At 40.8% G+C, this 25872-nt stretch overlaps 1 protein-coding gene across 8 annotated transcripts in view; it reads right to left on the reverse strand.

Annotated features, from left to right (window-relative positions):
* Positions 1-25872, reverse strand: part of SMARCA2 (SWI/SNF related, matrix associated, actin dependent regulator of chromatin, subfamily a, member 2) — a 176355-nt gene that overhangs the window by 121122 nt on the left and 29361 nt on the right. For all 8 annotated transcript variants that reach the window (XM_067041601.1, XM_059071803.2, XM_067041602.1 and 5 more), the window contains 6 exons: positions 22982-23237; positions 16211-16337; positions 14047-14220; positions 12472-12645; positions 9490-9660; positions 1388-1441 (listed from right to left, as the gene is read on the reverse strand). In XM_067041601.1, coding sequence (XP_066897702.1) covers positions 1388-1441; positions 9490-9660; positions 12472-12645; positions 14047-14220; positions 16211-16337; positions 22982-23237 — 956 coding nt within the window. The remainder of the gene's footprint in view (positions 1-1387; positions 1442-9489; positions 9661-12471; positions 12646-14046; positions 14221-16210; positions 16338-22981; positions 23238-25872) is intronic.

Below are 25872 nucleotides of genomic sequence, written 5' to 3' on the forward strand. Positions count from 1 at the left end.
ATCAAAAGTACAATGAGGTATCACCTCACACTGGTCAGAATGGCCATCATCAAAAAATCTATAAACGATAAATGCTGGAGAGGGTGTGGAGAAAAGGGAACCCTCTTGCACTGTTGGTGGGAATGTAAACTGATACAGCCGCTATGGAGAACAGTATGGAGGTTCCTTAAAAAACTAAAAATAGAACTACCATACGACCCAGCAATCCCACTACTGGGCATATACCCTGAGAGAACCGTAAGTCAAAAAGAGTCATGTACCACAATGTTCACTGCAGCTCTATTTACAATAGCTAGGACATGGAAGCAACCTAAGTGCCCACTGACAGATGAATGGATAAAGAAGATGTGGCACATATATATAATGGAATATTACTCAGCCATAAAGAGAAATGAAATTGAGTTATTTGTAGTGAGGTGGATGGACCTAGAGTCTGTCATACAGAGTGAAGTCAGTCAGAAAGAGATAAACAAATACTGTATGCTAACACATATATATGGAATCTAAGAAAAAAAAATGGTCATGAAGAACCTAGGGGCAAGACACAGACCTACTCAAGAATGAACTTGAGGATATGGGGAGGAAAAAGGGTAAGCTGGGACAAAGTGAGACAGTGGCATGGACATATATACACTACCAAATGTAAAATAGACAGCTAGTGGGAAGCAGCCACATAGCACAGGGAGATCAGCTCGGTGCTTTGTGACCACCTAGAGGGCTGGGATAGGGAGGGAGATGAAGAGGGAAGATATATGGGAACATATGTATATGTATAACTGATTCATTTTGTTATAAAGCAGAAACTAACACACCGTTGTAAAGCAACTACACTCCAATAAAGATGTTTAAAAAAAAAGAGAGATAAATACCATATGCTAACACATGTATATGGAATCTAAAACAAATAAATAAATAAATGGTTCTGAAGAACCTAGGGGCAGGACAGGAATAAAGATGCAGATGTAGAAAATGGACCTGAGGACACGGGGAAGGGGAAGGGGAAGCTGGGATGAAGTGAGAGAGTGGCATGGACATATATACACTACCAAATGTAAAATAGCTGGCTAGTGGGAAGCAGCCACATAACACAGGGAGATCAGCTCGGTGCTTTGTGACCACCTAGAGGGGTGGGATAGGGAGGGTGGGAGGGAGGGAGACGCAAGAGGGAGGGGATATGAGGATATATGTATATGTATAGCTGATTCACTCTGTTGTAAAGCAGAAACTAATACACCATTGTAAAGCAATTATACTCCCATAAAGATGTTAAAAAAATGAATAGCAGTGTACAAAATAAAATCAGTATACACAGAGAATGGTGCAGCAAGGTACGGCAGGGTATCATCATTCAACAGAACACAGCAGAAATGGATGCAAAACCCCTTACCTCTCCATCTGGTCCCAGGGCAGACTCCTCCCCCTCCGCATTCTCTTCAGCCTTCTGCAAAACAGTGTCAAATGTTACATGTAAACCAAGAAAGTGGGTACAGGAAGGACCTCATGGCTACTTGGTGGTATATAACAGTAATTCATTATTGCTTATCATCATCCAACAAAGCTTAGGAATGCCTTTTCTTTGTGTTTCTCTTCACTCTCTGAGACGAGACAAACTGTTTACTTTATTGGCAACTTGCAGGGAGTCAGTGAAAGCCAGGTGTGACTCAGGCCTGGCCCACTAGAGATGGGTGGACTGTGTCTTCCAGGACTCTAACAGCTTAAGATGTGGCAGCATAGGGACAGAGGTCAGAATCCCAAATGTCCTTGTGTTTGGCACTATAAAGACAAATCCTGACGTAATCAGCTCAATTTTCCCATTCCCTTAGCAAGTTTTCTAAAAATGTCCCCTGAAGAATGAATTCTGAACCGTTCCTGGGTTATAAAAATACAAAATCATACAAAATTCTGTGAGTTCTCTGAATTTTTATCATTCTACCTAATTGGTTTTCATAATATACAGTATTTCCACAGTGGGTATATGGGGAAATTTGATGCAGATACTGTGATCTCATGAAAAATTCTGTCATCTTCCATTTCTTAAATATTCCAATATCTTAGCCCATTAACCTTTATGTGCCTCAAAGGCAGCCTAAATGAAAAGCTAGGATTATGACACATTTTGTACATACCCGAGAGAGACAGAGAGAGCCTCATCTGCAAGAAACACAAAATAGTCTAAAATTTCTTACATTTATAACGACCTCTTCGACAAGTGAAATCCTTAACATCAGCTTTACAGAATCCTTATTTTAAAGTTATTCTGTGTGGTGTGATTAGAAGAAAAATAAACAAACAAACAAACAAACTTTAGTTATTTCCTTTATCAAGACTTTTAAGAAAATGAGCTTTCCTCCCCTGGGCTCTTTAGTTAATTAAAAATATACATAATGATACAGAATCAATATTAACTCCACTTTGTTTACTTAAGGCATTGATTGTGTTACACATTTTTGTTTCCCATGAAAATAACTCAGTTGTCTCTTGACAAAACAGCTTTTACAGAAAATGTTCAGTGTTGAAAATCCAGCCTTTTGTCCATACTGAGGAAGGGCAGTTCCCGTAAATGTCTGAAATTTTAAAGTTGTTTGATAATTTTCTCGCAAAAAATACATGTATGCCAAAGCACAAGGCATAAAAAATGTAGCACTTCTACCAAAGAGTAGGAAATGAAATGCTCTCCTTGGTTATGATTTCCCAAGAATTAAATTTTCTATTTATGCCACACCAAACTGAAAACATTTACAAGCTCAAAAGAAATGACCATCATGGAAAAGCATCCCTATGTCTGGGCTAGGGATCCAGAGAACAATGGCAGAAAAGGCTCAGAAAAGAGACCGTCCCTGCTACCAGCCTCCCTGAAGATCTCATTTTTGGAATTCTCAGGCACTATATTCAGGCAACTCTCTTAATTAATGGGAGAAAGTCAATTAATCCCACCATTCTTTCCATACAAATCAGAAATTAGGTACAAATTTGGCCAACAAAGAAAATCAGATGAGACCATGAATAAGTCAATTTCCAATATCTAGCTAGTGGAACTGGATCACTATTTCAATGAATAGTACATTAAAAAGCTTGAAGGACCATAAATATCAGAATCAAAACTATTCTAAAGAATACTCTTCTGTGAATATGCTGTAGACTAGATAGGGTGCTATCTAAAAACTGCCTCATAATCAGGCCTTTCCATTACTTAAATTCCTCTAAACTAATTTTTAAACTTCTATCTTGTATCAAATTTGAGAAGCAATGTAATATCAGACTTAAGAAAGTTGGCTCTGGAATTAGATGAATTGAGTTTGAATGCCAGCTCTGTCACTAAGTGCAAGAGTACTTAGCTGTGTGATCTCGAGCAAGTCTCTGTGTCTTGGTTCCCTCTTCTGTAAAACAGGGACCGTAGAGGCCCCTACCTCATAGGGCTGCAGCAGGACTGGATCACTATTTCAATATGTACAATCCAACGTTACATGTAATATCCACTGAGAGTGTCAATTTCCACAATGTAAAAGAATCAATGATAGTTCGAGGGCTATTCTTTTATGTCTATATAAAACTGGCTATAGCACTGTCTGAAAACTGCTTCATAAGGTTATGAAGTCAGGGATTTCTGTCTGTTTTGTTCACTCATGTATTCCCACACCTACAAGGGGTCCTGGCACTTAAAAGGCACTAAATAAATATTTGAAGGATGAATGAATGAATGCACCAAGAACAACACTTTCCACTTAGCATACATGCAATCAATTAACATTATTTTAATTAGGTGACAATATATGTGCAAGTCATAAAAGAGTTAAGAGCACACACACGATCCTCACTGAACTGGTGCTCTATGAGACTTCCCTTGTGTGCCCTGTACTTTAATATCCAGTTTGGCTATGTTATTGTAGGAGGTGGAAGCCAGATGGCAGTCTACTCTACAGCAAGAGGTGTCAAGTTCTCCCATCATGCTTTGAATTCCTTCAGTTTGGGGACAATCTCTGGTTGGTATGCTTTCAGAAATCCACATTCTCACATCAGACTAGTGCTTAACTGTCGACTCTCTTCCCCTGCCAAAATTCCCTTTGTGTGTTGCTCAAGATCAACTCCAAACAGATTGTGACCGGTACTACGATATTGGAGTAACCTGGGACGGACTGAGCACCTGGTGGGATGGCCTGCGGCGGATGCGGGCGCGGCTGCCTGAGAGAGTTTCATATACGGTGAATCTGTAGCACGTGACTGCAAACACATCCTATCAATGTTGCTGGCTGATGCCTGAGCTTATTTCCACTGATTAAAACAGACACAAAAAAACAAAACCGACTGCAGTTCATCCGCTAATCAGGAATAAGGAACTCTGTACTGGCTTCTTCCTATCCACAAAAAGTTGAAAACTAATTACCCTCATGGGGGGCAGGGAGGAATGTAATTATGGAATCGGATGTGAAGCAAATTACTCCTAACGAAAGACAGTTTGGCTTCCTAGTTAAGGCCGATGTCAATTCATACCCTTCCTTTAGGAATGTTCGTGAACAAAGCTATGTGCACAGCTATCCACTTTCCTTGCAGAGGCTGTATAAAATAATCAACAACGCGGTGAGGAGGGAAAGGGATCCCCAAACATGAAAACCCCGTGGAAGCTGAATTCAAGAAAATGGGCCTCACTGGGGTACTTTATGCAGATTACCACAACATAGGACACAAACAGCCTCACTCTGTAAAGAAAACAGCTTTGTACCAAATATTTTACAATCTATATTATAAAGAACACAGTTTATCCCCCAGCAGGTGTTGTTATAATATGCTGAAACATCATTCAAATGTGTTGGCATCTTAAAGACTCATTCTGCTTCGAGGGAAACCTAAGATTTTCAGAAACCACTTGGGTTATTTTTACTGTCACTTAAGAGGACCTGTGAGCATTAAGATAGGTGATCAGGCAACTAAAAAAATACCCAAGAATATCAAATTAACAGGCAATTGCACATTACTTAAGTTGTGCCTTGCAGAGAAAACCAATTCCAACAGTTTGACTCAAGTAACTGGTCAATCCAGTTAAGCTGGACTTTGATCCAAATTTCTGGTTTCACCCATTTTGACACTGAACTTATCAAATAAATCTAACCATCATGGCATTGTGTTCACCTACCTTTACAATAGTCGCTACACTCAAATGCCCAGAATTGCCTTAGAACCTTTCTTTCACCTACAAAAATTGCCTTGTGGAGGAAAACTGCAATAAGCTAATCATCTTTGGGGAAAAGAGATAAAAGAATTGAGAAGGACTGGAGAGTAACTTGAATTTAAAATAAATGCCTCCATAACGTTACTACTTTGCATTTGATGCTCTTTTCACTGAAAATTATACCAAGGGGCTTTTCTCTAATTGTTGGCTATCTAAAAGAAAAAGAAAAACACATTTCCTATCACTATATTGATCAATACACTATGCCAGAAAGGTCCCCCCTCCAAAACATCACAGATTCATGTATAACAGTGTTTGATGAAAGAGAAAGAGAATAGAATAAGATTCAGAAAGAAAGCCCATGATGAAAAAGACATTTGACACAGCACTCCCCCATGGATTCTCTATGTTCTTATTAGTATGATGGGATACCAAGAAATGTCACAATAAATACCAAGGGTGTAGTTCTGTTGGTATATACCCCAGTGAAAGATTTGGGGGAAGGGGATTAAATACTTTATACTTTATTTTTGGCCTGAAGTCAAGAGCTGGGGAAGCTGAACCTCTTAAATGACCAGAATTTTCAGCAGTAGGTTTGCGGGTTAGGGGCCTGGCATGGGCTCCCAACCACAGCTTAAGGAAAGACATACCCTAAATCTCTGTAAGAAATACCTTATTGTTTGGATATTATAGGCCAAATAATTAGAAAATTCTCTTTGTAGGATCTGGGGAGGAAGAGGGAAGCAGAGTCTGCCAAAAATAAGAAATCCTCATTTCCCTCTGCAGGCCTCCACAGCCAAGGAGCCTGTCGTTGTCCTAAAAGACATTCTACCTAATAATATCTAATTGATCCTCACCTAGAAAAAAATGGTGGCCATTTATTTTCTCAACACCACAGAGAACATACAGTAAGGGGAAAAAGAAGATTTTATTTTCAGAAAAACCTATAACCACATTTCAACAATCATGATCCTACATCTATACCACAGAATTGATTGATAAAATAACTAGTATTTACTGAGCACTTACTATGTCCCAGGGAGTGTTCTAAGTGCTTTAGATAAACTTTCCTATGTGATCCTCACAACAAATCTAGGCTATAGGTGCTGTTCCTATCACTTTCTTACAGATCAAGAGACTGAAGCACTGGGTAATAGATCTCTTAATGAAATATCCTACAAGGGAATAACAGCAAATTAGTGTTCTATGTTTTCTTATGCAGTTATGAATTTAAGAGATTGCATACCAATGTGCTTTAGACAGTAGTCCAATTTCGTAAGTTAGCACGTTCAATCCTATTGGTACACAACGCCATTTCAACCTGGAGTCCTCCAGTAGATATAAGAGAACTTGCATGGCAGAGGATGGAGACCTCCAGGTCATGCTAAGTACCCGAAACAGTGTATTCACCTTGTCACACTGCAGAGACTGCTGTCACCCAATTAGATATTTCAATACTTAAAAAATTTTTCTTCCTCTAACGCTTAAGTAGATACATATAGCTTATTTCTTTTTCTTCCACTTCAAGGGCATTAATGGAAGGCCAGGTTGAGATCGAGAAGTTTCAGAATGATTTATAAATGTATATTTCATAGAAGCGCCTCTAATGGTGAGAAGAGAAAAACTAAGCAAGGTCCTGAGAGGTTAAAGGAAACCCACTCTATTATTCACTAACACCAAGTAAACCTGATCAACTCCTCAAGAAAGAAAAAGGCCTCTGTTACACCAGGGCAATTCCTTAAAAAATGATACACCAGTTTAACACTGAGTAAAAAAGTAGCCCTTTTCCAATTAAACTGCAAGGTCCACCATACTTATCTTTGATGGCACAGTTCTTGAAGTTACCTGTATCTTGTCCTACAAGTGTTGCCACCAGTTCAATGCTGTTAGTTCACTGAGTAAAGAAGCTTTCTCAAAACAAAGATTTAGGGATGCCTTACTTAATTAGAAAAAAAAGCAAAACAAAACCTGCAGATAGGTACAGCATGATATTCACTTCTATGGGAAATGCTGAAAGGGACAGCACAGAATTTTTAAGTGTCCGCGTGCAGGTTCCCTCCGTGACAGAGAAGCTGGAACAAACAACTCTCAATCATTCACTCTAATGGAGGGAAGAAGAACTCCAGGTAATCCAGAGTGTCAAATAATCAGCTTTTGAAAGCATCCATTTTCTTTGCACTTGAATTAAGGTACATCTAAAATTGGGTAACTCACTCTGAACTAAGTCTTAAAACCCCGTGAGACAGTTTTCAGAAAGGACTAGCAAAGGAGCCCAGTTTCTTTTTGTCCTTTCTTTATCCAAGGTCTCCCAGCAAGATGGCCCAGGAAGGAAATACGGCCTGGTCTCCTTGGTCCTGCTGAGGGCGGGGGGATCTCAGATGCGAGGCTTCCTGAGAGCACGCCAGGGAAGAGGGAGAGGGCTGCTAATAAACTAATAATTCTGCACATTCCATCATGTGAGCTCATCAGCGGAAGATGCCCAGAGACAGCCACCAGGCAGACTGGAGTCACTTGGGTACCTATTATTCGTTTGCCAGGAAACCAGGCCCCAGTTTTACGCCCCGCCTTCCTTCACAGCATTCATTACAGTTTATAATTATATACTCGGGTGCATATTTGATTAATGTCTGTCTCTCTCTCTAATTAATTAAGAGGGTAAGAGTGCTTTTCCTCACCACTTGCACTCTCTCTCCCCCAGCATCTAGCATCCTGCCTAGATCATAGTAAGTGTTCAGTTAACATTGGCTGAGCAAATACATGAAACAGAAAGAGTAAGTGCTATTAGCAAACCTGAAAGCAAGAGTTTGGAGGTAGAGAGTCAACCTACAGATGATGCAGTGTTGGCAGCGACATGAAAAATACTGACAGGTTCCTGCTCCGTACAGATTAACATAAAAACAAAGGCATAATCATTATAACTCAATTATGTATCTTTCTTTGCCTATGATGATATAACAATCTAATACTATTGCAGCAATCCATTAATTAAAAGCCAGAAGCTCATATCTGAGCCATTAGCTTTTAATCACAAAGAAACAGAGACTACAAATGGTAGTACTAAAAACACCAACAGTGACCTTTTTGTAACAGTCTCTGCAAAATATGCCTCAGGATCAGGAAAAACTAAAATGGCCATCTCATGGGGTCCACCTATGGAATATGACAGAATTGTTATCTGCTTGTCACGTGCCAACTTTTAAGTCAGAAATTGGGAGCTGGAATTTTGCAAAGTCTACAATGCGACCTTGACAAGAAAATGAGGTACTCCTCACCAAAGAAACGTCGAAATGCAAGCCCTGACTCATCCCTTGTTCACCTTCACAATAAGGGAAGCTATCTTATACTAAAGAAATCAGGTGCAGAAGGCGCCTTTTCAATCACTTATTCCTCCTCCTTAATTATGAAGCAGGTATGAGAATTCAGGAGCCATGAAATTAATTATTTTTTTGAAAAACATTTTGTTCAATTATTCAGTGCAGAGAAGAAATGATTAAATGCTACCAATCCTCAATCTTCACAATTCCAACGAAGACTTCCTGTCGGTGTTTATACCTGGGCCAATCAGAATTGACCGTGAAAACAAAATACCCACCGAGAACTAATATCAGCAGACTTCTTAAGCTTCAAAGAGGCTCTATATTTACAGGTCTTCAAAGGGAAGCAGGTTACCCTTGAATTGAGATATAGTATCTGCAGAGTAGAGATTCTAAATCTTACCCTCCGTTTCTCATGATAAATTGGATTATTTTACATAAGACTCTTTACTGTTTTCTGTAATGACCTAAAACCCTGACTTGCACATTTACCTTTAGTGTAAAAACTGGGGCGGCTGAACTGAGTGAACAGTCTTGGCATCACTGTCTGTCCAAAGAAACAGGCTGGAATATGTTCTAAAAGTATCCCAAAGCTATCTCTCCCATCTTCCTCTGGCTCCTTTCAATCTGAACACAGCATTTTCGTCTTCATTTTCACTCCAGTTTCTTAACTCAGCAGTCCCCTGCCTCGCTGGCACTGCACTTGAGCAAACATTTCTTTGTGCCCATGGTTTTCCTTTTTCTACCGACCGTGTGTACTTAGTTTCTGAATGCTGTGTGAAACGCTGGAAATACGAACCAGATATACATCCTGTCCATCGTGCCGCCGTCTCCAATACGTTGCCTAGTACACCTAGTACATCAACCCATTTATATCAGCAGTGTTTGCAATATAATCATCTAAGTCTCCCATTAGTGTAGTAGGAAGTACTCATTAAAGGGCAAGATGTGCCTAAAACCGGTCGGCGGCCACACGTCGCCCAGCTCAGCCACAGCCACTCAGGTGCTCACCTTCCTCTTCCTCCTCCTCTTCTTCTTCTCTTTGGCCGCCTGGGCTTGCTTGTGCTCCCAAACTAGATTAGTCAGGTTGGCCACATACTCATCGGTCTGCTGCAAAAGGTACGCTAAACGCCTATCTTTCTTTTGATCGATCAGTTTTCTATAGCCCTCTTCATCTTCAGCCTATTAAGGAAAGAAGAGCATGATCAGAACATAATAAACATTTGCAGACAACACCTTTTCCCACTCATCCCTCCCCTCGATGGTCTGAACTTCGGTGGTCCGCGCAGCAAACCGAATGACGCCGGCCGCCCGGGTTCTCGCACCCTGTCTGGGACTGGGGAACACACGGAGGTACGATGCCTACGTTCCGGGACACCAGAGTTCACGGCAAGGTCAACACACATAACCACGCTATTTATGTGGTGTGATCAAGCACTCTGAGCCAACTTTTCAATTCTTTTGTGTTTCTTTAACTGCGCAAAAAGTGTTAAAATTTGAGGATTCACCATCTGAAACTTATTCTTAACTTTATATTTTGGAAAGTGTCAAATATAAACCAAAAGTAGAGAAGGCAGTATAATCTCTCCTATAACCAACACCAAGCAACAAAAATTAACTCCCCATGACTCCCGTTTGTTTCGCTGCAGCCCTTCCCCCACCTCCTCCCTGCAATCCCAAACTGGATTGTCCTGCAGCAAATTCCAGACATAACAGCTTTTCATTCATAACTACTTCAATAAGTACTTCCAGAGGCAAGGAACTGAATAGGTTTTGAACAAATAACTTCTTATACTTAAAAGCATTACAAGGACTTCCCTGGCGGCACAGTGGTTAAGAATCCTCCTGCCAACGCAGGGGATGTGAGTTCGAGCCCTAGTCTGGGAAGATCCCACATGCCGCGGAGCAACTAAGCCCGTGTGCCTCAACTACTGAAGCTCACGCACCTAGAGTCTGAGCTCCACAACAAGAGAAGCCACCGCAGTGAGAATTGTGGGCACCACAACCAAGAGTAGCCCCCGCTCGCTGCAACTAGAGAAAGCCCGCGCACAGCCCCGAAGACCCAATGCAGCCAAAAATAAATAAATAAATGAATTCATAAAAAATGTGGTTGATAGGGAAGGTCACGTTGAGAGGGATTTTGGTCACAGGTCGGCACTGCATGATGGGCCCAGATGACTGGAGGCAAGTCATTAGCACCTGAAGCCTGACAGTGCTGAGCCATAAAACAGACACAGTACTTCCCACTTCTGCCTCCTGTTAAGCAACATTATGAGGTTACATGGAATAAAGACTGATGCACTCTGGGTCATTTCCAGAGAAAGCTTTTTATACATCCCAATAAAAGAACATCTCAAAAATATCTTCCTCACGTGATGCAGGATAAAAGGAACACACTGCAAAATCTTTAAGAGGCAGCTCCTTACAGAGAAGCTTAGGTTTTTCAGCCCAGGGGTGTCCCTCCAGCATTTGCTGGAGTAACAGCAGCCTCATCACTCCGTCTGGCTGCTATCTGCCCCGTGGATGAGCATGAACCTCAAATGCTATTATAACTGTAATTGCTTTTGGTTATGGTTGATCTCACTTGAAGAAAGAATGATAAAAAAAAACTTCAGTGTCTCTGTTATCTGTATATTCCATCATTTAATTGCGAAAATTAATGATTTGCAAATGCCTAATCATTAGCGTCAAGCCAATCTGTTACTGAAGTTCTAATATAGTTTCACTTCAGTTGAATCAGACAAATTTGACTGCTCCCTGCTCAAATACTATAAAATGGTCTCCCCAGCTAGTTAGCCATCTCTTGGTCCCCTCCCTCCCAAAATACGAGAGGGAGGCAGGAGAAGGTGGTAACATTTAGTAGACCCCGGACACAGAGCCTTTTAAAATATGGTGTTCACTCTCCAAAATACAAAAAAATTAATGACAAAAAAACGCAAACCGTAATACCAGCCAGGAAGACTATGTCATTTGGAATTTTCCAGGGACATAATTATGGGTTGAGGCTAATGATTTTATCTTCATCCAATACCCAGGCATTACATCCCAGATAGAATTTACAGGTCTCCTATCAATATACATTACACACACTTTTCTAAAAATCCACGGTGTGCTCTGAGGTCCGATTCCAAAAATAAATGGCCAATAAACTCAAATACGCAGGCCAGTGATATAAACCAATTCCTTCTGTGTTTATATATCCATTAAAAAGTAACAGTGGAAATGAGATGACCCATTAACATCGCTATAATAAAAAAAGCAACATTTCAAAACTAACTTAAAAATCACTTTTTAAACTGTTAGAGAAAAATTTCTGCCAGAATTTGGAAGCACCAGCGGCTTCAAAAAAAGAGAACCTCTTAGATTCCAAGACACAACTTCATGAGATATTCATTTAAAACAACTTGTGTCATTAGTCTCAAAGAGGCAACACTTTAAAAAGAACTGCCGTTTCCATCCTTCCAGGTCTGGTGACCAAAACTCCTGCAAAACATAGTACCTGCCTTTACGTAAAAAGCTATCATCTGGGGCTTCCCTGGTGGTGCAGTGGTTGAGGGTCTGCCTGCCAATGCAGGGGACACGGGTTCGTGCCCCGGTCTGGGAGGATCCCACATGCCGCGGAGCGGCTGGGCCCGTGAGCCATGGCCGCTGAGCCTGCGCGTCCGGAGCCTGTGCTCCGCAACGCGAGAGGCCACAACCGTGAGGCCCATGTACCAGAGGAAAAAAAAAAAAAAAAGCTATCATCTGAATAACAGTGCCACCCTAGGACATGGAAACACTATACTCATCAGTGGTAGCCCTAGATTTGTAGCACTGCACTGTCTAGGAAAGGGAAGATATTTTTACTCCATCCCTGTAAAGTTCAAAGGAATGGATCACTGTATTTGATAAGCAGCTTTTCCTCTCTCCTTCTACTACAGCATGTTTAACATTGTCAGTGCAGATGGCTGTGAGGGGAGCATCTTCCTGGGCCCCTGTAGGGAGGCCCCTTACCATCAATCTCCGCATTCTCTCCTTTTCGATCCGCTCGGTCTCCTTCTTCTGTTCCCTTTCAGTGTTGGCGTGCCAAGTGGCCACCGCTTTGGAAAGCTTCTGGATCTTCCCGGCCACGGACCGATGGTACTCCTTAAAATCTTTTGCATGTTGCAAAATACTGTTCAGGTATTCCTAAGGGATCCAAAGTGGGGAGAAGAGAAGGCTTAAAATTCAGTTCCCAATGTCATTTGAGGTTTCATCACAGTCCAGGGCAACTCTGTGTATTGAACAGCCATGGGGGACTAGAACCTATTTTGGGACAGGTGCCCTGGTGTGTCTCCATAGCTGAGGTGTGGGCTATGTGGTGGTGGGAAAGATGACTTCTCAAAGTTTGTTTTGGTGCCAGCCGGTGGAAGAGAAGCCTCCCCGGCCTTGAGGGTGTGGCCACATGAAAATGGAAAGATCAAAGGTTGAGAGAGACCTACAAAACAGTGATGATAAAATGTAAAGCAAATCACTCCCAGATAAACCTCAGGGAGACGGGTGTTTCCAGTGAGAAGTGTGTTACAAAACTCGTGTTTCTTCTGCTCTCACTTAAATACCTTAGAATTGCCCCTCAAAAAAAGTTTTATAGGAAGCTACAATTGCCATACATCTTTTGTATCCACTTTTTAAATAAAGAAGGGGAAACTTATAACCTTATTTACACTTAAGTCCAACACTTTTCAAAACAAAACTTGGGCTTCCCTGGTGGCACAGTGGTTGAGAATCTGCCTGCTAATGCAGGTGACACGGGTTCGAGCCCTGATCCTGGAGGATCCCACAGGCCACGGAGCAACTGGGCCCGTGAGCCACAACTACTGAGCCTGCGCGTCTGGAGCCTGTGCTCCACAACAAGAGAGGCTGCAACAGTGAGAGGCCCGCGCACCGTGATGAAGAGTGGCCCCCGCTCACCACAACTAGAGAAAGCCCTCGCACAGAAACGAAGACCCAACAGAGCCCCCACCAAAAAGAAAAAAAACCTTAATCAAGGCACTAAATTAAGCACAGAAAAACAAATAAAATTCACAGGATTACAACACGAGATCAAATCCTACATCAAAATATTTCCAAATCCCTAGAAAGGAATGTTTTAAAATATCTGCCCCTGTGAAACCTTCAACTGGGCCCTTGAAAAGCCCAGGATACTATATTTATATCTGTGATAAAAATAACTGTTTGCCCTCTTCTTTCCAAGTTCCTTCTTCCCCAGGACTTTGTTCTAGGAAACCCGCCTGTGCCCACCCAGTCAGCAGCATCCCACGGGGTTATGAATATGACACCTGATTGGAATTCAGAAAGCAGGGTCCCCCCTACCCCCTTATCTTGTACTGACCATTCGCGTGTCCTTGGCGGAGGTCACCTACCATGCTGGCTGGGCCTAGGTTTCCTCATCTATGAAATGGTGTGGTTAGACTACGTGAGCTCCCAGGATCCTTTCTGTGATGTCCCCACTGCCCACAGTTGCCCATTGTTCAGTGGTTCTGACTCCGCCCAGTTTCTCTGTTAGCATCTCTGTCGACGGCGGGGCACCCAGAGCCCAGGCCCAAGTACCTGGTGCTTCTGCCGACGCTTCCTCTCCTGCTCGATCTTCTGCTGCTTCTCCAGCTTCTCCGTCATGCGGGCTTCCCTCAGGGTCTGGCGCTTGCTCCGTTTGTACGCTTTGGAGTTGAGGGCCGTCTCCAGGGTCGTGTCCCGTCGCATGCAGGCCACTACCTCCTGTCTCAGCTGTCAAGAGGGGAGCAGTTAGAACACCTCCCCAGACGGAGGCCAGACCCCCGTCGCCCCCTGCCCTCCATTTAGTGGAGCCGAATGGTGACTCCCTGAGTTTCTCCATCACAGTTGGCCTTTTAGTAAACAAAAGGGACTACATCATGCTGAATGTATATGGTATTTTCAAAGATGTTCTAAGTTTTCTTTCCAAAAAATTCAGAGAGGAAGCAAGTACGGCACTGTTAACAGTAAAGAAAATAAATCAGTAAGTAAGTAGAGGATGTCTTGGCTTTTAAATAAATTGATTCACTCTATTTAATTATCTTAATGATATTAATTAGTTAATAAGCTTTTTACGTTTTTTTACTTCCAGGCTAACACGCTAAGTTAGTGCCATGCTAACTTTCTCTTTGTGCTTAAAGATTAACGTGAACAAGGCTGCGCAAAAAAGAATAGAAGAATTACTTCCTGCTCACGTGAAGTAGCTGCAGATATGCTAACGGTGCTAATTCATCATCTCACGTAAAAGACGGAAATACTAGTTTGGGCTTCCTCCCACTCCTAACAATGATATTCTTTGCAAGATACTTAATTTTTTTTTTTTACTGTATTATGGACTTCTTTTAGATCAGAAATACAGTGTTTCATTCATATTGTATGTTACCTGGTGGTAAAAGGTGGGGGGTGGAACCATGCACTGAAATAGCAATTCGACTGAATCTGAAATCAGCATCCATTACAGCTAATTTCATTGGAAAATGTCACAGCTAACAGATTTTTCAATAATATGAAGCAAAAATCAGAAACCAATCAGAATCCAGCATAGTGAAGCTAATTTGAATTTAATCTTATTCCTGAAAATACTCATTTAACAAAATTTTATTAAACAGCTTATCAAGGCATTTTATGAAGTTACCTGTAAGAAAGAAGCAAATGGAGCACAGAAAGTTTTTTTTTTTCCTTTCTTTTTTAGTTCTTAATTTAAGCTCTAATCTACTCTCACAGACCTACGGTCAAGTAGCCACCAGCCACCACGATGCCCCTCTTGTGATATTATAACCAACAAGGCAAAACGTATTTCCAAGTTTATATGACAATAGCAAGAGGGATGGCCTTGTGATTTTACTCACATCCTCCAATAGACCAAGTCATGTAATTCAGTACTTCCAAACTACTTTCAGTCATTAATTATTCATTTTGCATGCCCCGAGACCTTCACCAAATAAGCTCGTCTCACTGGTGAGGAAGCATTCCTTTTCCCCTTTGGCTAAATGCCGCTGTGCGACGACCAGGGGACATGAAGCTTTGGGGTCCAGAAGGCAAAACTCACCAAAGTGAAAATTAGCTCTACTTCATTCCACTAGTCTCCTACTGATTTAGCAATTATAAAATAGATCGCTATGCTAGCCTTTCTTAATCAGTGACTACTAAGACCATAGAGAGAACAATAGATACAAATTCACTGATCGGTCAAATATGGGGGTCTGATGTGATGAAATGCTCCAAAAGTAGGTGTTGACGAATAGTCAACAGTTACAAAGCAGTTTTATGTATTTCTATAAACACTGAGCTATTAATTTACTTGAGTGGCTTTCGTATTTGTTAAAATGATTTTCATAGTCACGGCTAGGATTTTACATTTCTCTTTACAAAGAAGCTCTGATCTATCACCTTCCTGTTTTTCTTTGAAACCATAAAGGCAAACATGAGCTATCCCATCTGTTCTCAAGGTTTCATCTACAGTAACAAAATGCCGTACCTCTGACTTTGGAAACCATAATATGGAAGAAAAAAATGTCTCTGATGTACAGAAGAGAAAAATAGAATAATAGGCAGTTAGTCTTCACTACTTTTAGTTCTGTGCTACTGGTCGAAAAGATACAGTCTTTTACTAAGTTTATATCTTTATAACAATATTGAACGACTTAAGGAAACACACAGATCACACTCTGGAACAATTATATTTATTCCCTGCCCCTCAGATGTGCTGGGGAAAAGGTATTACCTGACGCTGGAAATTGAGTAACCGAAGTGCTTTCAGTTCCACGGTTGCTTTGGTTCGTAAATCTGGTGGCAAAGAGCCAGGGAGATTTTCCAGTTCCTGTATCCTATGGGCTATGCGAGCCTGAAGTCTAATGGAGATAATAAAATGGGGGAGGGGGAAGGTGGAAATATACATTACAGTCTGGTCTTAAATGATAGACAACAACCTTAGGTTTAAGTTCACCTTCCAGATACTGACGGCCGATTTCTGATACCCAACTAGATTATCTGATGTTAAACAGAGAAAAGCTACCTTTGCATTAATGCAGACAGGTGCTATATTACTTAACACTTTGGCCTTCTTCACAACCTCTCTCTAACAGCCAAGAAGGAAGGCTCAGAATACATCTAGGAGGAAAGTCAAGCCCCATGGCTCCCTCCGGAGAGAGAGAGAAAATGAGACAGGAAAATTTGACTTGCTCCCGAACGCCTGGCCAGCCAGAGTGCAGAGCTGAGACAACGGAGTTCTCTTTCTAACTTCTAGTTCTGTCCTAAGGCAACGGGGCCATTTGCCCTCCTTGCCAAGATGCTGACGATGACAGCCAGTAAAGCTGAGTGAACAAGAGCAGTTTTAGGTGCTGAGGTCACAGAAACCAGCCAACCCAAAACATTCAGAGAGAGTGTGCTACCGGCCACAACCATTTCCTCTGTGAGCAGTGCTTGCTTGAGAAAAGAAAAGGCAAATTAGGCATTTTTAAAAATCAGGTTTGGAGTAGCAGTAAATAGTAAACAGTTTTTAAAAACTAAGAGTTTCCAGAAAAGGACTGCCGGGGAGTCCATTCTGGACATCATCAAAAAACAGAACTATACGTACTTCCTCACAATAGAGGCAGAAGAGAAAATAAAAGACTTCCTACTTTATTCATTTGGGATACTATTACTGTTAGTCATAGAAACTGGTTTTAAGGTTCACCTGGATCCTATTCTTACAAATAATTACATGCCATCTAAATCTATTTTTAGAATGACCTCCCCCCAAATTTGGGGCAAAACTGTCTTGGAATAGATTTCAACAAAAAAAGAACAGTAAAAGGTAGTAAGTTAAGCTAAACTAATAGTAACTACACTAAGTTAGGTGCATTTAAAGCACAATTTAATTGTCTCTCTCTCTCTCTCTCTCTCTCTCTCTCTCTCTCTCTCTCTCTCTCTCTCTCTCTCTCACACACACACACACACACACACACACACACTTCCACAAGGTAAATGTGCCATTTTATTGAAGAGAAAATTGAAGTTCAGAGATATTAAGAAACATGTGGACTTCACAGAGCCAGTAAAGGAGAGAGCCCTGCAACGATACTGCGGATAATTAAAATATACTTTCTAACTGCAAACTCCCTTGGAACTCAACTAAAAATTGATCATTAAAGATTCTGTTAAAAATTAATATTATGCTTTTTTCAACCTTTATGATGCTGTCTGTTGATATGAAAAAGTAAAACCTTCTGTGACTTAGACGTTGCAAAATATCTTAATAGTTCATATAGCCCAAATATCAAAATGAGGGCTTTTTTTAAAAACTTAAAAGTTGTTTGCTTTGGTAGAGAAATAAAATATCATCTTTTTCAAAACTTTAAAAATGATAGTAAGGGTAATGCATCATTTTTCATTGACAATAATATTCTGAGAGATTCCTCTTTTATTTGGTATATATGTGTTATTAATTCTGATTTACTAAATGATTTATCATCATACTGTGTTATTACTAATATTATTGTTATTGTGTGTTACTTCAACTATGCATACCAACACAAACAATAGTACTTTTAAATGGTTTAACCATGTAACAGACTAAAAATGTGTTAGTTCAAGCAATAATAATAAACTTTCATCAATTTACTCTCTTGATCAAATTGTTCAGACTCTCCCAACTTTCTTCCACATTCCTTTTACTACTGATACTTATGGGATTCTCGTCGCAGTTTAAAATTTTTCTCTGTATGAGACAAACCTTTACTCTCTTTATCCACTTCAATTTCTTAAATATGCACATAACCAAAAATTCCCAAATACAGCAACATGTGATGGTTCTTAACAATTAGGATATTAAGAGAAAAATCTATTACAGATTTTTCTCAGATACATAATTTAAAGGGCAAGAAACTAAACCAAAACAATTTTACTTGTTTAGCGTTAAGGCCATACTAAAGGAAATTTAGATACTACAGCAGGGTGAGATATGGTTATTCTGTTTCCTTGGTTCTAGATTTATTGCAGACTCTTTTCATTTGACTATCCCAGAACTCAAACTATCCCTTGGTATTGTGTTTTACTCTGTTTGACAAAGTGGGTCAGGTGCTACATTAGAAGAATAGCTGCTTTTTCCTTAATCATCTAAAGGACTATGGAACTAGGCCTAAATAAATAATCTTAGGACAAATGGGCTGACCGTGTAGAGACTAAATCACATTGAACCGGGAGGGGGGGACGTGGAGAGCAGACAGGAGAAGTAGGGAGGTGGGGAGGGGCGGAGTGGGGTAGATGGAGCCTTGGCTGACTTGGGCATGGGAGGCGGTGAGGGGTTGGGAGGGGTACACTTCTTCCTGAAATGACTGCTTCCCCAAAGGGCCTAGTAATTTGTCAGTGAATTTCAGATTCCCCAGCACAAAAGAATCTTTCTTTTATGAAAGGGAGGCAAGAAGTTCAAAGTGCAAACGTGCAAACTATAGGAGAAGAGGAAGGGTAGATTCCAAAGTAAAATTGTATGCATTCGATTCAGAACACAGTGTGTGTGTTGGGGGGGAGTAGCAAAGGTACAGGAGGGGCTTCTTTTTTGCGCAGAGAATTTTATCTGCGTGTGTGTGGTGGTTAATAGAAATCTTCGTTTTAAATAATGCGCCTCTCCAGACAATTTCATCTTGCCATCAGTGGGATTCAGCAGGTAGCCCGATAAGGAGATTCAGGATTCTAAACTTCCCGAAACAACAACAGATGTAATACTGCATAACTGCGGGAGACTCATTTAGGGTCCTCACGGGTACAGAAAATTGAAGCAGAATTAGGTCGCTCAGGTTTTTCATACAGATTGAACAGTAAATCAAGAGGGCTTACTGTTCTGACAAGAAAAAGAGTTCCATTAAAGGCGACAGATATTTGTTCAGGTCCAGAGGAGAAGTTTATGATTCCTGTAGGAGAGTTATTTGAACAGAAAATGACACTGGTAAATTTTGTTCCTTCCAGGAGCTGAGTGACACTTTTTAAAAAAGAGAGAGAGGGAGACTGACTTTTGGCAACTCTGCTGATGAAGCGGCTCTCAGTGATTTCTAAGAAGGAATTCTCAGGGTTGTAATGGAGACCAGGGCAGGACAAAAAACACAGTAAGGGACTATGCTGGCTTCCTGAGGCAAGGAGGCTATACTACTGTTTTCATTCTAAATTCTGACTTGATACCAAAGAGGGCTCACATAATTCAAAGATGCTCTTCTGATATAAACTCCTTTCAATGTGAAATATATTTCTTTCTCATGCAAACATCTGTGTAATTTACATGCTAACATGATAATTCGTGGAGCACTTCTGACCAACCCTCTAATCCTAGATGGAAGAACTGAAGTTAAGCACATTGACAGGGCAAAAAAAAGCATGCCAAAACACCAAAAAAAAAAAAAAAAAAAAGTCACTGACACTTACTACAGAGAAAAGCAGTACAGTTCCATCATGAGAAAAAGATGGTCTAAAATAAAGGATCCAATTTAAATGAGAACAAAGTGTTTTCAACTGAAGAGCTTATATAGATCTGAGGCAAAGTGTTGATATGCAGAAACTTATTTATGCTATTACTGAAAAAAGAAGATCAATTTATCAAAATTCTGATTTTATGAGGAACAAGGAAAAGCAGCCGAGTGACTCAGAAGTAAAAAAAATTAAGATTCTGATAATTTCCTTTCGATTTTCATAGACAGGTAAGTGATATTACAACAGTCAAAGAAACGAACATCTGTTAAAGAATTTCTGACAGGTGATTTTTGCTCAAACCAAGTTTATGAAATTATAAAAGAGACTTTTTTTTAAAGACCTTGCTCAAATCCTCAATCAGGAAAAAAAGATACACTGGACTCTTCCTATCAGTGCTAAAGGGTAGTAAGCCATTCTCTCAAAGAGTGCAGAAGGAAAGGAGTTTTGTTTTTTGTTTGATTGTTTTTTTTGCGGTATGCAGGCCTCTCCCTGTTGTGGCCTCTCCCATTGCGGAGCATACGCGCAGGCTCAGCGGCCATGGCTCACGGGCCCAGCCGCTCCGCAGCACGTGGATCTTCCCGGACCGGGGCACAAACCTGTGTCCCCTGCATCGGCAGGCGGACCCTCAACCACTGCGCCACCAGGGAAGCCCGGAAAAGAGCTTTTTTAGCTGTCTTTTACAAGCGCCTAAGGGACTTAATCTAACCCTTTTTAAGGGATAAATATAATTAATCTCTGCAGTTGGACAATTTATCTTCATATAGGCAGAAGCCAGCTACTGCTCTATAACTAATGAAGACAAAAGATGCCCCTACAAAACCCTGCCAGTGTAAACCCTAGCTTCTTCTCAAGATGGCCACGGGAAACTTCAGGCCAAAAGACCCACCAGCTTTTTGAACCCAGGCTTGCCAAATCAATCACTTCAGAAGCCAGGTGGCTTAACCAAAGAGGAGACATTTATCAAGTAATAATAATAATAATATGAAAAATAGCCATTCCACCACCTTCTACAATTCTTATAATTTAAAAGATACTGATAGATACTGTTTTTTTTCAAATTGACACAGGTGTGGAGGACAAAAGCTTTCCACACACTGGAATAGGCTAAGGAGTACCAATTAATATGAATACTTTGGGAGACCATCCATTAAGGTCATTTTCAAAAAAAGTGCTAAAATGAGCTCATTACAAGAAAGGCCTGCAAATACAATTCTGGTAAAAATGAAAAAAAGAAAGTTTAGGAGTCAGTAAGCGTGTACACGCACACACACACACACACACACACACACACACAAAACAAAGGATGAATTAGGGGGAAAAACATACGGATGTATTTCTAGGTATAGTGTCTGTGTTACAAGGGTAGTTCATGTGATTTAACAAAGGGACTGGTAGCTCTGTACCTTCAAGGTGGGAAAAAAAAACGTTAACTCTTAGGAAGTCAGAATTTCAGAGTAACCAAACGATGCCCCTCTATCCCATTTACTGTCTTTAAAAAAAAAAAAAGACTTTTGACTATTTTATTTTTTATTTTATTTACAGGTTTTTTTGCCCCAAATGAGTACACAGTGCTAATATTTGACTTTTATACCACACTGCGATTACTCACCCAACAGAATCTGCCTATCAACACTAAAATATCATTTGATGATGAGTATCTAGCTCTCTAGGGATACGTGAAAAGCTGAAAACAGAAACATAAAAGCTCTTAATTGAGGATTAGTAATAGCAATGAGACTAAAGTTATACTCTTCATCCAAAAAGGTACACACATTTAATGGCAAGTTACTGTGATTTCTTTCAAAGTAACTCTTAAAGCTGGTAACTTAGTATTTTAATACAATAACAGATAAGTCACGTGTTTTCCAATAAAGAGTAAGGTAATGTTTTTAAAGGGCTCCTAGACATTATTTACTAACATTCCCTATAATTTTTAAACCCTAATTGTCTTTTAACTTAAATCATACTTGGGAAATAATAATAATAGCTAATATGTATTGAAAGTCCTTGTATCATTTTATCTTCTCCCTACAAAAGATACTATAATGTCCTCTTTTAACATAGGAGGAAACTGAGTCACAGAAAAGCGATGTAACTTGAGGAAGGCAACACAGCTAGTTAGTGGCAGAGCATGCTTTCTGGCTAACTCCCAAAACCGTGATCTTAGTTTCATCTTATCTTGACTCAGTACTTACTGCACTCTCTTTTTGGTTGACATTAACCATGTACGTCAAGGATCTGCTAACTACAGCCTGCGAGCCAAACCCTGCCCATAGCCTGTTCTCATAAATCAAGTTTTACTGGAACACAGCCAACACGGCTGCTTTCACACCATCAGGGCAGAGCTGAGTAGTTATGACAGAAACTCTGGGGCCCTTTACAGAAAAGGTTTGCCAATCCCTGATTTAGATAAATGTGCCAAATCAGGTGAAAATGAAGTTTTTGGAGTAAGAGTTTAAATAAGGATCCCCATGTGAAGACACTTACATAGGGCCTAGCCCAAAAGCTAGACCAAGCCACAGACCAACAAATGCATGAATTCAATCAAAGAAGACATTATATCATGCTACTGAAGTACCGCTTTAGTATCACTAGATGTGTCATTAACCTGAAGGTTAGGCCCACAGAACACTCAACATCTGAGCCACTCACAGTCACCATTCAAGGACAAACTGACAAACCAGAAGGAAACTGCATAATCTAAGTGTGGGCTGACGGCCTTCTTGGATCTTTAGGAACTCTGGGCTGGACTTTTGATCTTGGCATGTCATAAGGGTGCATAAAAGTTTTCTGACTGAATGAGTGAAAAGCACAGTCCTGGGAACCTAGAACCCCCAGAAGAGCGTCCTCACCCCCACCCCAGTGGCAAAGAAACTCTTCTCTTGAGACTTTGTTCTAAAATCATTCTCAAGCCTGAGTCTTGGCCTCTGCAATTTCCCTTAGGCCTTTCCCTGGTCCCACAGAAAAGAATGACCACAACACCAGGAGACACCGGACCCCCTAGGCTGGGTGGTACCTGCCAGAACCCAGCATCTTACTCCCGGGTCAGGTCCATTACCTGTACTCCCGCTCCTGCAGAATCTCCACGGGGTCCAGGCCCTGCGGTTTCTGGACGGGGCTGATCCGGCTCTGCTTCTGCTGCAGCTGCAGGATGGGCGAGGGCTGCCCCGGGGTCGGCTGCGGCACCGAGGGCCCGGGCACGGCAGCCGCGGGCGGCGGCGCTGCTGCAGGTGGTGCGGGCGAGGGCCGGCCGCTGGGCGCGGGCACCGGCAGCTTCTGCGGGGGGCTCGGGCCGCTCAGCTCCGGCCCCGGGCCTGCGGGACAAGAGCGACATGGGCAGCTTGGAAGGAAAGGCACCCCATGCCCATACCCGGCCTGCCCGCTGCCCCCTGGGAGCCCGGCGATGGGGACAAGTAAAGGTCTCACGAGAAGAAAACAGGAGGAAAGGGAAGAAGATGAGGAAGGCAAGAGGGGAAAGGAAAGGAAAAAGAAAGGAAAAAGAAAAAAAAAAAGAAGCTGGCATCTATCCCAAAGGGAAATGGCCCCAAAATGACTCTTAGGTGTAATAAACTGATTAAGGAATGGACAGCCGGCTTTTAGTGTAGGTCTACAGCGGGTTTTTAAAAATAATTCCAGGGTCATTCAGGGTTCTGAAAAAGCAAGGGAGTCACCCACCAGTCGGATGCAATTTGGGTGTGGTCCCAAAATCATGTTGCCCAAACTACACCACAAGCCCCCTCCATCCCAGCGTGGAAGAGCCCTGCTGTTAGCACCCATGCTTTACAAATACAGGCAGCAGCTCGCCAGTCCTCTGACGTGAAGTAAAAGGGGCACGCATTTTCCCTTAATGACCTATAAACTGTATTTCAGGCTTCATCAGTGCATCTAGGGAACTTCACTTTTTTACTACATATTAGTATTTCTGAAAACATCCAGTGCAGGGGGGAAGAAGAATCTGCTCATTCCACCTAAGAAAACTTAGCAAATACTAAGATTCAAGAGAGCATTTTTCTCATGTTATCAGAATAAAGGGACATGTAATCATTAAGCTTATCAAAATGCACTTAAGTTAATTTAAAGCAATTTCCCACATTAAACTTCAGCAGTTTAAATTGATTACTAGGTCTGGACCTAAAATAAGAAGGGTTCCATCTCTCCTCTTAGGTGAATTTTTACTTACTTCACAGTTATAAATAAAATTAGTGATGCTACCAGAGGGGTTAGTAAATTAAAAAAAAAAAAATCTCAGTAAGCAGATGTTAAAACCTCTCATGGTTCTTCCAAGTGTTTTCTATATCTTTCCGGAGAAATATTAAAATTATTAAATGGTAACAAAACTAATCATCTCTATACTTCAGAGCAACTTAATAATTAACCATACAAAGACATACATTATGAAAAAGTAGACACATTTATTCAATTTCCAGCAAACACCACTTAGAAGTGGGCTTAAATGACAATGCAAGGATAGCAAACATTCTGACAGGAGGAATGGGAAGAGTTAGAAGAAAGTGCTTAGGAAACTACAGTGTGTGTGAGTGTGAGTATATGTGTCTGTGTGCATGTGTGTGTGTAGTGTTGTTGGTCTTTTGTTCACTTCCTTCTGAAATTAGGTAAAACTTTCCCAAAGACCTAGGGCTAGTTAAGACTTCTTGAGGTAATCTGTAGCCCTTGTTCTAGGATTGATGAAAAGTTCTGGAGGGAAAAATGCATTTCTGGTTTTTTTTGTTTTAGGCACTGTAGACAGACTATTATAATAAAGAAATTCTTTTCAGCTAAGTACATTCTGATTTTTTTTCTTAATGGGAGGTCTTTTACATAATGCATAGCTTTTCATAATATTTCAGATTTAGTTTCTTTCATCCATATGTAAGAAACCAATTTCTAAACGTTAAATCTTAAGGTTGTTAAGCATTGGAATGAGATATGGAGGGACATTTTTTACTATATTTTTCCTCGAGTTCTTTAAAACAGGGTAGGTATTTTTTATCTGGGTTGCTTGAGCCAAAGGAGAGGAGACAGAGATTTCTAACAATTACTTTAATTCTCTGTGATTCTATGAATTTCCCTAATAAGCTCAAGAAACTGGTAGTTAAAAATATTTGAAGAATTGGTATGAGCATACCAAATAATAGATTTAATACACTGAAGCCCTTTAATAAAAAGAAAATCCGGGTCTTACTGATAAGATTAATATCATACTAATTACCCTAAATTCAGTTCTCAAAGTGTTTTTCCTCCTTTCAAAGTTTAAATAAGTCATCAATAAAAGCCATACCAGTGCAATAGTGTACACATTTCACTTACTCTGGGCATTTTCTTCTTTAGCATTATGGCTTGTAAATACTTATGTAGAAATGCATGCCAACTCCTCGAGGTATATTCAAGTTATTATTTTTAAAACCATATGATCAAAGGGACGTATCCCGAGCATGTCTGATATCCCTGGTTCCAAATCTAGCCATTTTCAGCCCATGATTGTGAACTAGATCTGATACATACATAGCTAGGCTTCTTTAATCCATTAATACAGAGACATCCTTATGTGGCTGAAGGACCCTTAAAATTGAGAAGCCAGAAGAGACCCAAACATGGACTTAGGTATTCAAATCTCCAATTCCAAAGGACTACAACTCCAAAAGATACAAGGTGCACCTTGTCTCTTTCCAAAATAACTGAGAAGTTTCACCTACGGGTTGTGTGAGCCTCAGCAAGTTACTTAGCCCCCGGTGCCTCAGTCTCCTTGTCAGTAGAATGGGGATAATAACAGTACAGCATTCACCTCACGGGGTGGTAGTGAGGATTCAGTGAGACAATGTGGCTATGTGCCCAACCCTCAGCTCTGGTCACTTTTACTGCCACCAAGGACACCAAGGTAAAAAAGCCTAGTTTAATCACTCAGCTTTTCAGAAAAGCCCCACAGCAAAAGAAAGGCTTTCAAGGAAATTT

Source organism: Kogia breviceps, chromosome 8 (genome assembly GCF_026419965.1).
Source record: "Kogia breviceps isolate mKogBre1 chromosome 8, mKogBre1 haplotype 1, whole genome shotgun sequence".
Lineage (NCBI taxonomy): Eukaryota > Metazoa > Chordata > Mammalia > Artiodactyla > Physeteridae > Kogia > Kogia breviceps.